This window comes from Phaethon lepturus, unplaced genomic scaffold, assembly GCF_000687285.1.
Source record: "Phaethon lepturus isolate BGI_N335 unplaced genomic scaffold, ASM68728v1 scaffold17976, whole genome shotgun sequence".
NCBI classification, from domain to species: domain Eukaryota; kingdom Metazoa; phylum Chordata; class Aves; order Phaethontiformes; family Phaethontidae; genus Phaethon; species Phaethon lepturus.
In genome coordinates this window covers 85,845-101,422 of record NW_010548467.1, presented here as the reverse complement: position 1 = coordinate 101,422, position 15,578 = coordinate 85,845, and the positions used below count along the sequence as shown (strand labels likewise).

General features: G+C 39.4%; 1 protein-coding gene across 1 annotated transcript in view; it reads right to left on the bottom strand.

Annotated features, from left to right (window-relative positions):
• The window catches only part of LOC104623035 (transcription factor COE1), a gene marked incomplete at its 5' end in the record, with an annotated part of 102,636 nt that overhangs the window by 57,721 nt on the left and 29,337 nt on the right, over positions 1-15,578 (bottom strand). The window contains 2 exons of the mRNA XM_010289981.1: positions 6,702-6,828; positions 14,582-14,712. Coding sequence (XP_010288283.1) covers positions 6,702-6,828; positions 14,582-14,712 — 258 coding nt within the window. The remainder of the gene's footprint in view (positions 1-6,701; positions 6,829-14,581; positions 14,713-15,578) is intronic.

The window sequence follows — 15,578 nt, the reverse complement described above, 5'->3', positions numbered from 1 at the left end:
CGATCAATTAGGAATTCTCCCAGCTTTCTTTCCTGAAGGAAAACCAAACCAACACCCCTAATATTCCTAATATTCAACCCTGATAACTGTCCATACTTCACTCCACTGGGCACGTCCTAACAAACTTAAAACAAACACTTTTGTAACAACATTCATCCACACACCCACCACTAAATAATGAAGACTGAAGTTACTTCGTCTAGGAAAGCTTGTTCCAAAACAAGCAACCATTTTTTTTTCCCCCCTAAAAATTTCTAGACAGTCCAGAGAGACCAGGTGTTAGCACTGACTCAGCAGAGCAACTAAGTTAATGGACTGGAACTGTGACAGGGCCAAGTTCAAGCTTAAACTCAAATAGAGATTTCCTGAGGGCAACTTTCCTTTTCAAAGGCAGGTAACACCAAGATCACATCACTGATGCAGGCGCTTGGAGGGAGAGGCTCCCTTGTTTTCCCATCCATATTTTACCTGCAAGCATCCCCAACCAGCAGTGGTGCCATGAGGATCCAGTTCTTCAATGACTATGGCAAACTCCTATGGCAGCAGAAAGCCACATGTACAGCTTAACTTCTTCAGCCTAACGCATCAGCCCAAAGACAGGTCTATCTTGGAGCTCCACACACCACCTGATGCCTCCAGTGTCCCCACGGCAAGGTACAGTTGGGAACAAACACTTGGCACAACGAGATGAAGGGGCAACCCAGTGAACTCTGCATTAGGACTTTTTTCAGATAGCTGTTATGAGGGGTTTTTTTCTTGTTTCCAGAGACATTAATTAAATTTGCCAGTAAAAGTCTACCTTTACAAAGGATTGAATTTAATTCTTCCTTACTTGATTGTGCTATAGTTAGGATTTACCATCTCTCCTTTGTCCTCTGCAGAGTCTCTCTGAGATCCAAAGCACAGGGTAACCTGCAGCACAGGTCTCTCCTGCTTTTAAGAACAAACACCAGCTCTTATTTTAAACTTTATACATTTCTTTGTATTGAGGAATTTTGTTCTGTTCTTCTGTAGCACTCAGTGACTGATACTTTTTATTCTAGCACTGCTATTAATATTTACTAGTGAAAGGCAGATAAAAACTGCTGTTAAAAACAAATGGCATTCATTTGCTAACTACCAGACCCCATAGCTGGTCACTCTTCTGGAGAAGTGATGTGCTCTATATTTCATTTCAGATTAATGATCATCGTATCTTTGAGGGTGAAGAATTTTACAAACACATCAGGATAAAACCCAAGACAGCATCAGAGATGTTTGGATTTTTTATTTTATTTTTATTGTTCTGGTGATGGTGGCCTTCTCTCCTCATTTATACTCTTCAGCTATTTAAGGGCTCATGATTTAATAATAAACACACATGAATGAGGCATTGTGAAACTAATGAGGTTGTGTATTACTGACGTTGAGAATAACTGCCACTAGGTTCTAACATTTCTCAGGAACCAAGAGATACACGGCTATGGCCAAGGTTAGCTGGTGTAAGGGTCAAACTCTAGCCCGCAGGCACCAAGAAAGGCTCCAGTGGGGCTACAGGAACCTCTTGACAGCCAGTCTGTCTCTTATCACCACTTTTCTTTTTTTTTTTTTCTCTCCTTTTTTTAAGTCTACAAACTCCAGAACTCTCCATTCTGAAACCTGATTGCTTCATTGATTATGTATCTTTTGAACTTTGCATAGTTATTTGTGCCTTCTTGAAAGTGGAAAATTTTCCTAGCAAGGGAATCACTGAAGTTTACCAGGCCAGAAACTTTAGGGACTAGAGATCACCTTTTAAGTGGTTCCAATTCTGACCAGATCTGTGTGTCTGACTTAAACATTTGCTTCTTAGGGCCATGGACTGAAATTTGAAATGCTGACAGGTAGGTTTTGGTCTCTTACTCTTGGAGGTATTTGACTTAAGAAATGAAAAGAGAATGATTCTCAGAAGACAACTACCCCTGTGCATCTCTAAATTAAACCATTTAAAGATAAAAATCTAAAAATGAAGCCACCTGAAACCGAGGATTTTGAAAATGTTACCCAAATCATCTGTGATCTGCAAGGCTCTTCCTGTTTGTACACAGACTCAAAGGTAACAGGTGAAATGAGGATGGAGCAGTAATTTTTCCACATGAGCTATTTCTTCTTTGTAGCAACTAGGGGAGTGAAAAGCTGTCTGAGAAGCCCTATGACATTTCAGAGAAGGAGGCTGTTTCCCAGAAATTCTGCGAATATGCTGACCTTCACGGTGCTAGCATTTCTACGTCACTCTACACACAGCAGCCCAAAAGCGTAATGCAAACACTGGCCACTGTCTGCAGTGCTCCACTCTGACCTACTCAGCCTTCATCACAACTATCCTGGAGGATCAGTGCTCAGCACCTGGGTTATTCGCACTGCACAGCAAGCCCTGTGCGTTTATGCTGACCCTACATCCACCATTCCTGTTAGTAGCACTTCTAGAGACATGCCATATGCTATAGCCTATAACAGAACCCAAATGAACTGTGGAGCGACTTGCCTGTTTCTCTAGGTACCCTGTCAGGACACAAATGGTTTAACTCACAGCCTTCCTGCAAAACTAATGCAAATGAAAATGATCTCTAAATTCCAACCTGTATCCAACCACCTAACCAATTTTCAAAAAAGGAACAGTATTTGGGGTACTGCTCAGCTAAGAATCTGAATTAACCCCATGTTATATACATAAACTTAGTGACAAAGATATATACTTCTGGCCCCTATGTAGTCCTTTGCTGTAGGTTGGAGGAAAAAATAAAGCACAAAACCTTAAACTGAGCAGGTGGTAGGAGACACAGCATAATGTATGTCCTTCCATATGTCCTTTCCAATAGTTATAATAATTTATAAATATTTATAGTTATAATAGTTATAATAATTCTCCTTTCACTTATATTCATGCAGTCCCACTCAAACCTCATGGTTTAGTACCATGACCCATAGCAAAATTCATCTGTGAAAATCATGCTGTCCATGATGCATCCATTTTTTGAAGTAAAACAAAACAAAACAAATACCTCAAAGGCCTGTCCAAGTATCACAAATTTGTGCCAATTCTCATCCCGTATTTAACTCAACCATATATGCCCTGAGTCACCTTGGCAAACTCCCTACAGATTTGTATCCCTAACGACCTCTTCTTCTATCTCAATTTCTCCAGTCCTAAAATAACGCTAGTGATACCTACCTGACTCCTAAGTTGCGACATGAAGCTTAATTCATTCAGTGTTCTTCAATACCAGAAGACAGTTACAGATGAGGGGTGCCACAGGGAAATACTGACAAGCATGTTTGGGTATTTCTGTGTGTAATATGGACTTTTAATATTATTCCAAAACGAATACACATGCAAGATGTGTTCAGGCTTCTGTATTTCTAATAATGTTCTTTCAGGAATGTCAAAGCTTAAAATTTAAAAATAATTGCTCTATAAGTGCATGCTAATGGCTTGCTTTGCAGATGGAAAATAAAAAACTTATGTTTTCCTGTAAGCACAGGGTTGACACTGGTTTATTTCTTTCAAAAATACTTACAAAAGCCAGGATTTCTCTGTATATATGTGACCTTGATTCCTAGATGGCACATGGACTACTTAGAGATCATATTACTAAAGTTATTTGCAATTAAAGGGGAAAAAAAGGCTAAAATTAATGGGTCACTAGGTATTTTCTTCTGAGAACTTAAGTACTTAACAGTAAGAAAAAAACAGTTTACAGCCAGGTGGCTTGAGGGGATATTTTGTTGAACACTGATTAAAAATAATTTCTTCTAAATGAGACCTGACCACAAAATGGGACCTTTAACGAGCAGGGACATTCTCACCAGAAAGGAAACTACGCTTGATCAACTCCTGCACCGCCCACAAACCCCAGGTCTTTTTCTCTCACACACACACTCTCTTTTTTTATTTTTTTTCCTTTTTCTCCTCTCCCCTTTTCTTGTTCTTAATAGCAGGGTAAATAAGCAGCAAGTGATGCTGAAATGTTTTCGGCCAAAAACAGAGGCCAAACTCCTCTGAGAAAACATTTGGCCTCTGTGGTTTTGTAATATGTTCCAGAACACTGAGTTCACTGAAGAACATTGTGAAAAACTCCCATCAGCTGGAGTGATGCTGGGGAATGTTACTGTATCCCAACTTCCAATTGGTCCATTTCCTGCAGGCCTTGTTAAAAAAAAAAAAGAAAAAAATAGTGCTATGTGGGAGTTAAAACAAGTTCTCATGGGAAAAATGAATGGCAAGAAATTCTAGCTTTAAAAGAAACAGCTAATCTGCTAGTTTGATTGTTCTTCAAAACTTACAATGAACCAATAATCCTAATTAAAAACACTTGGCCTAGTTCTCTAAAGCATCATAGCTTTTTCTATGCTTCGTTTGTACACACCATAGACTATTAGTTTTTTTCTAGTGCTCACTAACAAAGTGCTGACTTTGTTGGGATGGCTGAGCTAATTTCGTGAACTCAGTGTGAAACCTTAGCTAAACAAAATTGTGGTAATTTTCCTTAATTTGTAAAAGTGATTGGAGTGCAAACAAAATTTTCCTCTTGGGTCAATCCTATAATTTTCAATTAACTAAAACTAATCGGCAGGCGTGTACTGAACCTGCATTTTGTTTAAAGGGCTGGAAGGCACTTCTGAAGGTCAGGATGCATTAATTGTTTTTATTTTAGTTTCATTTAGTCCTTTTTAAAAAGCCACATTTAAGTTCGGGCTGCCTCTAAAAGGAAAATGCAAATTGTGTGAGGCACGATTTCAGTCACAATAGCTTTTCTGTACCTACCATAGCTCCATAAAAGCTGCATAAGTAAGAGAACTGTCCATGGATTGGATCACCTTTGATTTTATCATTGTTGTTTAGTATTTCATAATTTTCATTTATTGAATGAAAAATAATGTGTTTTAAACACTAACCTGAAAATGCATATATAGAAACAGTCTCCCTACTGGGACACCTTATTTCCACATTCAGCCATCTGCTTCTGGGCAGACAGGCTAAACTGCTGCCCTCCTTTTTACTGGAAAAGCTAAATAATGATGATCTGAAAGGCAAAACCAAAATGGGTCCAAGCCATTTTTACATTTAAATCACAACAAAGTCCCCCAAAATTTATTTGCAAAGTCAAAGGGGGCAGGTTTCCTCTCTTTCTTCTTCTTCTTCTGCATGCATACTTGCAGTTTCACCAGACCAAGATGCAGCCACCCCGGTGGCTTAACAAGCAGGACAGCACAACTCACAGTGAGTAAGAAAGTGAGAAGGGAGGATTCCTGGTCAAACTGTCTAGAGCTCTGGCTGACCCTTTCATGTGCTATACACTGGCAATTTGCACCAGCTGGCAATTTGACCCTTTGCCTTTTCTTTTGTTCCAACACATTCAAACCCTAAATAACTTTTTTTGATATGGTGTGTTATTGTCCAATATATAAATTTCCCACACATTGTTGAAATCATAATGCTCACAATAAATACACACAGCCTCCACAAGCGTCTGCTGCTCAGGCAGCAAGGGGATACATGAACACTTCAAGACCCGGTTTAAAGAAACTCAATGCATAATCCTAACTGGGGGAGAGGGTATTTGAAAAAGACAACTAAGCTTTATAAGGCACCTTTCTTCAACTTGCTCAGTGTTAAGAAAAACCGAATGAGAGCTTTGCTACCCAGCTGGAGTACAGAAGTCTCTCCTCTGCGTCATGTCCCTGTGTGTACATTCACAGTTGGAGCAATCAATGTATGTGCGCAGCGTAACTCAGAATGCCTCATTGCCACAAGTATTAATGATATATCTTATTCTTAAAGTTTCGGGGGCAATCAAGAATGGGGAAATGGGGAAATCGGCACTGGATTGTGATGAATCTCAGTTCAGGCAAACGGTTACAGTAGTCCTGTCTGCATATGTCAAACAACAAGCGCATAAAGGGACAAGCACATCAAAACCTGGACCAAGCCATTAAATCTTGTAGTATGCCTACCTTCCAAGGAATCGATGACACACTTCTTTTAAAAAGTTAGGCTGCTACTTGATTTATTTCCCTGGCCATTCTTTTCATTACTGAGAGCCGTCTAACACTGACAGCACCTGCAATGTCCTAGCACTTTTTTTGTTTATAATTCTTCAGGCCAAACCACCCGACTTAGTGGTCTCAGTGTGGGATGCCACCCCAAAACACACTGCAAGTCACTATGTCTGCAGCATCAGCTGGGGTGAAAGCTGCTTAGCCTCCCTGGAAGTCAGAGGCAAATACGTTATGGTGAGATGGGAAGGCAAACAGGCTGCTGCTTTGAACACCTGCAACACTTGCCGGACAACATGAGATGGAGATCTTTAGAAAGACACTTCCTGGAAGGCAGGTTCGTGAGTGCGTTAGTATGTCTGGCTCTTTATGCTTGCACTCTTCCTCTGTTTGTTTAAGTACTGGAGTATCTATTTCTCTCCTTCCTCCCCACCTCCTGGGTAAAGAGATGTCCCATTGAGAGGACAAACAAGCAAGCAAAAATCACACACTGGTATGTTTTCAGATTCATCTCTACAGTCATCCATTTCTGAAATCCAACCTTAAACTGGTATCTTCAATGATGTGCTCAGACAAAATAATAAAATACAGTACAGCTTTTAATGACGAAAGCAGAAGCCCTAGCAAGTATGATATATTGCCTGCCCTATTTCTCCATATTATATACAGTACTAAAGCATCCTTACCTGTGTAAATGAATCTTCCAGGCGTTCCCTTGCAAAACTGCTTAGACTTGTAGGACAATGTGACTTCTACAACCCCTGGAATATGTCGGGGAGGCGTCTGTACGCGGATGGCATGAGGAGTAATCAGCTAGAGGGAAACATTGAGAAGGGAGAAGAAAGGGAAAAAAAGCACTGTTAGATGCTGAACACTTCTTTAATAACACTTTCCTCTCAGATCACAGTAAACAAGCTTTGAAACATGTAATTAACCTGTCAGTGTTTGAATACAATCTTAATGTAACCCCACAAAAGCCAGTGACTACAATATTTACAAGCATTCTCCTCCTCAGCCATAACAACATTATTTCTGTTTTCATACATGGCAGGCACTTGCTTCCTCGCGCAAGTGTTAGCCCAGGCTTAATGCAATAACTTTAGCTTACAGCAGCAGGATGCCTATGTTTGCTCAGGTGAACACTGGGGTCATGACAGTGTCCAACAAATCTGATTGATAAATGATACGCAGTTACATGTGTGAACAGAGCACAGTGCAAGCCCAGGCTGAGACTCACTGCACAGCCCAAGCCCGGGCAAGCTTTTAAATGTACTGGTCCCCAGCTGACATCTGTACACTGCAAAAGCACCATATCCTGCTGTTCTAATTTTCTATTCAGTTTGTGGATGTATAACTGATTACTGCAGAAATGCAAAGTTTGGCTTGTGAAGGATGCTAGATCTTTCCTTCCAAATGATCAGAGCAGTCAAGAGAGATACACCAAATATAACCATCTAACCATCACTGCCAGTCTGCCTTCACGGCGATGACTGCCACACATCTGAGAGGGCTCCTGCAGATGTGGGTTTACAGAGTAATAAGTAGACAAACTTAACTTTTTTGCTAATGGGGCTGGAGATCCTGATCTTCTTAACACAAAAGATTGGGGTGGGGCAGTCTGCACTTTCCAGGCTCTAGACCATTTTTGCTCTTTCAGGATTCTGGACTGGATTTAAAACGTAGTCCCTGAAATAAATATTAGAGCCATCTAGGAATTCACTAATATATGTCAGGTTAACTCAAATCTCTGCTGCACTCAGAAACTACAGCATTGTCCTCCCCATCACTGATATGTCCTCTTCTCACTCGTTATCCTCCCTTAGACAAGAATAGTAAAAAGAGGTACATAGAAAAGGTGACATGATTGTGTCCAGCAACCAAGGTACAGCTCTAGCACACAGATAACCCTTCTTTAACTGACTGTGGCACATTAACACACCTGTAGAGAGGCAAACAAGACCAGGACCATAACCAGCCTTGACAGTGAGCAAAGTCATGGCCACCCTATACAGACAGTCAGCTGCTCATGGTTGAATCATGTCCTGGAGTAGAGAACACATTTCAACAGAGTTTTGTTCTCTGAGTTTTTTTTAAATAAAAAGCTAATTTTATTCTTATTTTTACTAGGAACCAAATATTTTAAAATTGTAGTATCAGACTTTTAACTAGTTCTTTGTTTAGGGCACAGGACTGAAAAAGCACAGGAGAGTAATGTCTGTCTGAGAGCCATCTGTGTTACTGAGGGAAATGGCATACGCAGTAGGAAGATCTCTATATTTAAAATACGAAAATTAATATTGTCAAGTTGAAGGTTAAAACCAAAAGTACCAGCATCAAATGCTCCAAAAGTTATTCAGATCCACAGAAGTCATAAGTCTCATGTAATTTTAGAAATTATCAATTTAGGAATTGATGCCTTCTTGTTTGTGAGCTCTAAAGAACATGTTTTCAGGCTCTGCTTTGAAATCATGTGATTTAGAAACTTATTTATTTTTCAAAGAAATGTGCCTTCTTTCTAAATTACTCACTCTATCAACTGGATAAACAAACAAACAAACAAAACCACCAAACTTCCAAGGGTTGCTTTTTTTTTTTTAAATTGAGTTGTTTTACAGTTGGGCTGACCAAAGCCTAAAAGCCTAGGCCAATTCTCTACACGTCCTCAATAGTCAGCGGAGGCAGAAAGCACTGCCAAATAGCAATTTATTTACAGTGCGTTAGACACCTCTCATGTTGGGATGAGCTTCTCTCTGGAAGCATCTACCTTTCTCCAATGAACCGAGATGACAAGTTTCCGAGATGACAAGTTTAGACTAGATGTGTTAACTGTAGGCAGCCAAACCTAGCTGAGATAAATCCCATCCTCAAGTGGTTCTAGTTAACTGGGTGAACTGGCAAGATGCAAAAAGTTTCATGACATTTTTAGGGGAAAAATACTTGTAAAAACAGCCAAGGATTTTAATAGCAAAGGTTAACATGCTAGTCTTACTACATCAGCATGTGCCTTGCACTACCCACGCCCATTCTGGCACGAGCTATACAGGCAGCTTCTGGTTGTATCTTTGAATTTCCCAGCATTTACTGGTCTGTCACCACTTTAATGTTCCTTAAACATAATTTGTGGCATTTTCCAATACTCATCTTCCCTGGTTCCCAAGAAATGTCTGACCTATTTATGGTCCATTGTTACAGAGAGCTGGGGAGAGTTAAGCAAGTTTCCTGGTTTGTTCTCCACAAACAGTTTGGTTTTCCTTTGTGCTCTGAAGTAAATAAGTTTAACTGTGTTTAAAACCACAAATATACAATAATGTCGCCCACACATTCCCAAAGGGTGAACATTATGTCTGAAGTCCTATGGTTTAGGATACTCAGGATATATTTTACTCCTCTCTTCTGTAGAACTAAAGCTTGGGAGGTATACCAGGAGAATACATGTGCCTTTTCCTTTTGCTTTTTCTCCCTAGCATCTGCCACTGACCACTGTCAGGGATACAGTGCTGAGCTAGAAGGACCTTTGTTCTGGGTCAGCCTTCAGTTCTCATGCACACAGAAAGGAACTGGCTAGCTTGGTTACATACCAGTAGTCCCCTATACTGCTGTCATATCAAGAAATGGTCTTTAAGGGACACTGTCGCTGCACTTCAAAACCTGCCCTCTGAATCTCACCTTTGGTCTCGAATTCTGATTCCCTAGTGCTGCCAGGATCTGCATTATGGACCGGGACCACCTCTCTGAATTGCCCTAACTCGGTTTTGCAACCTGAGCGACCCAATGGGTGCCGCACAGCTCTGGGTACTCCAGGCCCACCCACAGCAAAAGCAAATCTGTCCCTGACTTCAATAACTCCAAGATTATGGGATATTTTCCTGTCTACACTGTCAACCTGTGGTCTGATCTTGGGAATCCATTCCACCTTTTCCTAGCATGTTTCCTCCTCTCACACTGACATAGCTTGTACTTTCTTCAAAGCACAGTCTGTCTCATATTTGTACGTAAAGCTATTAGCATCACAATATATGAAAAGTAAAGACCACTTGTAGAAGCCTCTGAGCCCCAAACTGTTGGAGGCTGGTAGAATGTTCTGGGGAAGCATCACTACATGCTCACCTTGTTGTTTTTATAGACGTCTGTCATGACCCAGCGCCAAACACAAGATACCAAGCCAGATGAACCCCCATGTCTGACCCCATATGGCCATTTCTATGTTCTAACGTCAGATGGGAACTCTTAGTGCATTAACAGACATCATAACAACCATAGCAATGACATGCTAGGAACTAAGAATTAGTGAATATGAGTTATGTACATTTCTGAACATATTTTTAAATGTAAATCTTGAGCAAGGCTGTGATTTGGAGAAGAACCCCCCAGCCAAAATCCCAGATCCAGCTTTTCCATTCCAGCATTTGGATAATTGAGATCTGGAGCTGGACATAAAACTAGTAACTGGATCCTATCTCCCAAGGGATTTTCAAGTGATTTGGTCTGATACTTGGCAGCTGCACTAGCTGTTTGATATAAACTCTTACATGTCAGTTGGGACATGCTGTGGATTGCATTAAAACCTGAGTGAGAGACCTTCAGAATGGAGGGAGGTGCATGTCCTTCAAAATCCAAAACATATTTGGTTTGAGTGTGTACAACAAGCCTCTTTCTGTGGTTTGCTAATATATTCTAGACATTCTTGTGTGATACAGCATTATTTCACACTCTTCAGAGTGCCAGGTTACTTTCTTTTTTTAAAAGTGACATTTTATAAGGAGATGTCATTAATCTGAGTCACTAGTTTATTTTTGCATGCTTGAGCTCTGGTTTGTGGTTAGAGAAATGGTGACAATCAGTCATAAATTTAACTTGGACTCCGTTGAAGAGGACCATTAGGACAGGAATAAAGAAAAATCTTACCAACTGAAGGTAATGACAGCTTTCAGTGAGAACAGGATCCTTAAGATACCTATATTTTTAAAAATGACCAGTGACTTTGCATGCCTCAATTCTGGGCATCCAGATGCTTAATAAGCCTTGGTTTTCAAAAAGAGGGTGCCTACTCATTTTTTAAAAATGAATCAGACCTCCAAAATAAGCACTCAAAAACAGAGACTTCCAAAATCAATAATAAACATAAAAAGCAAAATAAAAAACTGTCACAGATGTCACAGATTCAGCAGCAATAAAAAAACAAAAAAAACCTCCAAAAAACCAACAAAACAAAAATGCCAAACCAAAAAATCATCCTCTGTTTTTGTGCTGTACAAAGGTAAAAGAACTGATGTTTCAGTGCTTCATCTTTTCTTAATATAAAAGAAAAAGAAGTTGTTTCCAGCTGACTCTGTACAGCTGGAGGAATGTTCTTGGCAGGAAAATGTTTGAAGAAATAGTTCATTTTAAGCAAATATTGTGGAATATTTATAAGAAACTAATTTTGTCTTCACAATCGTATATTTGCCCTGAAACTCGACTCTTGGACTTTCAGCCCCCCAATAACAGAGAGAAACAACAGAGGATTTTTATCAGCAGCTCAGATTTTGAATATTTGCAACAACACACAGACCCAGAACGCTGGGTAGAAACCTGCAAATAACAACTCCGTCTGTTTGTGGACTGGACAAACAGAAAGGCAGAGTCTATCTGGCAAACAGACTATTTGCTGGGAGTTGTCTGTCCAGATTCAGCATGTGCACACGATATACCAATGCCGTTTGTTTGTCGGTTTGAAAGTCCCTTGAAAAAAAGGCATTAGATGGCCCATTTTGCTGTATTCTAAAAATATCAAGGGCTTTAAAAGTCATTTTTATACAGTAATATGGGAGTTAAGGATTAATTGAACCTACTGGCTTAGGGTATCTGCATTTCTGCACAAAATTAATGTGACAAATTAAGTTTTTATTTAGTTCTCCCTGGCTGAGAAAGGTTGTAATTATGTTAGAGTGTTTACAGCTAAAATATATGTTTAAATAATAAATACGTGTTTCAGAAACCATTTTAAACCTCCTTTTTTAACACAGTCAACTCCATTTCAAGCATATAAATATTTCAATTACAAAACTTGAATACATGTAAAATAAATTAAAAATATATTATTTACATTTCAAACTATTTATAACATATGCTGTTTGACAGCAACAAATTCACCCTTAAAATGAACAAATTTTTTTTTTGTTGTTGTTTTTTTTATTTTTGGGGTTTTTTTTGTTTTAACTTTGCTTCTGAACTGTGGTAGGATTTATATTTTAAATATCCATGCATCTCAGGTACTTACATGGATTTTGCTGTAATAAAATCTGAGTAATATAGGACCTTTATGATAATTATCCTCACAGCACCTCTCCAAAGAAAGTGACTAATCTTATTACTATGTTAGAGAAAGGGAATTGAACTTTAAGCAGATTATGTGATTTGCCCAAGGTCCCATGCAAAGTCTGTTGCAAAATGATGCTTAATTTAAATATTAGACTTCATCCCCCAAACCACCTGCAATTACAACTGAAAGTGAAGCTAGAAAAAAATCCATGTGAAAATGCTCTGCAAGACTCACTCTTTTGTTCTAGTTTCTGCCTATCTGGTTTTGGTTTGGATTTTCTACAGCCCAGTTAAAATCATGTTTTCTTTGGATCAATGAAACAACAGGACAAACTTAGAAATTCGTCTTGAATTCAATGGCAAAATAACCGGCCAGGTTTGCTCAAAACTGGGCCTGACTGGCAATTCAGGATGAACCTGCTCCAGGTTTGAAGATCGGCAGTTCAGTTCTACACTCTATTAAAGTAAAACAAAAATATTCTTCCTGAGTACTGAAAATGCATTAGACATTTTTAGAAATGGGAAGGGAAAGAACGAACTTATTTTGTACTTCATATGTGGCTAGCACGTGTAATTTAAATTGCTATATATCACTATGATTTCGGGATCACTCAGGCAGCTCATGCATTTCTGCACTTATTTATCATGTCTGTCTGCTTCTTTTAGAAATCATCTGTTTTCCCCCATAGGATTTTCTATTGCTCCCATAGGTTATGAAACTGAGAAGCAATTCCGTAAGGAAGAGACAGTGAAACAGTTTTCACTCAAAGCCAACTTGCAGCCCGTTACAGCGTTCACAACAAGCAGGCTGACTTGGGTCTGGATCCCCTCTAACATTATTCAGTTTACGACAAGGCCTTGCAACCATCAGCAACAATGTTTTGACCAGCACTCACTTTCCTGAGATTACAAATTGCCAATTAATGGCTTCCACTAATAACCAGAATCAAGTTTTATAATGAAAGATCCAATTCTGCACTACCAAAATCAGAGCACTTTCCTCCCAGCCTCTTCACCTTTCCCTGTTAGATGTCTGTAGCCATAATGGCTTCAATCCTAACACAAAATGCTTACACTGGACCCAGGGGGCACTTTCATGATCACATAAGGGCTTCAGAATAGGGCTCATTTAATATATCTCCTTTTCTGGAATGCCCTTTCAGCCATACTTGTCCTCAAGTGGAAGGATGAGAGAGAGAGAATAGTGAAGCCCATGAAGGACGTTAGAGGATACTCTTCATATGGAAAAAATGCTGCCATATGTGCAATGGAATCAGTAGGGGGAATGTGCTGGATGTGAATTAAGCTATAATGTTGATTTAATATAAAGCAAAGCATCAGAATTTCCTTACGTCACTGGGTAAGCACTGTATAGCTATTTTGGAGATGCTGGTTTGTCTGTTAGCATGTCTATTTCAGTATTAAAACCATGAAAATAACAATTTCTTATAAAACCTCAAAAACGCTTTTGAAAAGTCATAAATGCAAAATATAAACCTTTCCTTGGACCTGCCTTCCCGTGCCAGTGAAGCCAGTGGGAACTCTGCCCAACTTCTATGGCCCTGCGCATTGGAAGTGGCCGTTTGGGTGATGCTGCCTGGGTTTTAGCTTTCCACGAGCTTTTGGGGCATATCAGACTCCAGGATAATTTCAATGTATGTGCCAGGAGAAGAGAGGATTTAAGAAACTGGGAGGAACAGCAACAGCAAAATTGACAAGAAACAAAAAAAGGGTTACTGTGAAACTGCAGAAGCCCCCGCTAGCTATGACAAGTCTGGATTTTCCGCTGTGGATACAATACGGTGTATTTGGTTGCTATTATGCAGATGGTACTTACAGCGAGCGTCTACACTTTAAGGATATGCTATTCAGAAGCGCTGAATTTCTGCAACCTCCACCTCATTGAGCTGCAGCTACACATAGCCAGTTTCCCTGGAAAGCAGGATCACCTAAACATTTGTTTCCTGTGGGCCCTTAGCAATTGTAGTGCTAAATGCAGAATTATTCACACAGGCATTTATCCTTCCCTTTTCTTGGAATAAAAGGCACTGAGCTAAATTCTGGGCCAGTGAGAGGAGATGCAAATCCCCTGGCTATAATGGATTTCTGCCACAGGTAAATTTGACTAATTATTTTCATAAAACTGAATGAGGAAAGGATTCACATCTCAACATTTGATGCTGATTTAGCATGTGGCATAGAAAAAGGACAGGCTAGCTACAAGCTAGACAAAGCTATTAGACATTACCGTTCAGACAACACCTACCTCACTCCAAACCAGCATGGTGCCGAATATGACCTGTAACCCATCAAAGAAATTGTCTCCTATGATGATGACAGTGGCACCTCCTGTAGTCCATCCTTCACTTGGACTGATGGCTTTGATACATGGTGTAGCTGCTTTTCAACACACATGAAAAAGAGAAGTATTCTGCTGTTAGAACCAGATTTTAATGATAGAAGGCTTGAGAAAAATAAAATAAAAGGAACTTTCATTTTTCCCCCCTTACTAACACAAAGATTTCAGCAATCACATTCTTTCTAGTACATGTGCATGACCTCAAACTATATCTTTGGAAGCGTTTTTTCTCAATTAATTTCTGTTTGGTTTTGTTATCTGCATTTAAAAAATTAACTTTTTAAAGACTACATTAACAAAAAAATCACAGCATGATGGGCAGAGACCAATTGGAAATGAGGACAAATCCCTATCTTTATTCTATAAGAAATGTGCAGTAGTCGAGTTAATAAAACAATCTCCAGTGAGCTTGCTTTATTATCCATCATAACCTAAATTCATCAAGGAAACTCCTATAAATATTATGGAAAATATTGGCTAAATAAAAAAGGATGTAACCCTCAGCATTTCTTTAATTATTCTATAATCAGATCCAGGTTGTTCTAGTATTAAACCACCCTGCCCTGGTTAATGCTTTGGCTACTACAAAAAAAAAAACAACCAAACACAAAACCAAAACTTACAACCCTGCTATCTAGTCATTCCAGTTACATTGCATCTTCTGGAGAATTTATAAGTGTGTGCAATGCATTCTGCCATATTCATAGAGTCTATCCCCACTTCCACTAGCCACTTTCTTGGCATCGTATGCACTAAGTGCCTCCTGAGAGGATGTTGAAAACTCAAGCACTGCTCAAAGTAGTAAGCTCAAATCTTGGTGTAAGATTTATGACTATCTAAGCAGAAGCATGCTCAACTGGTGGGTAAGGGCAATATAAACATCCACATAGTGATTCTCCTCCCC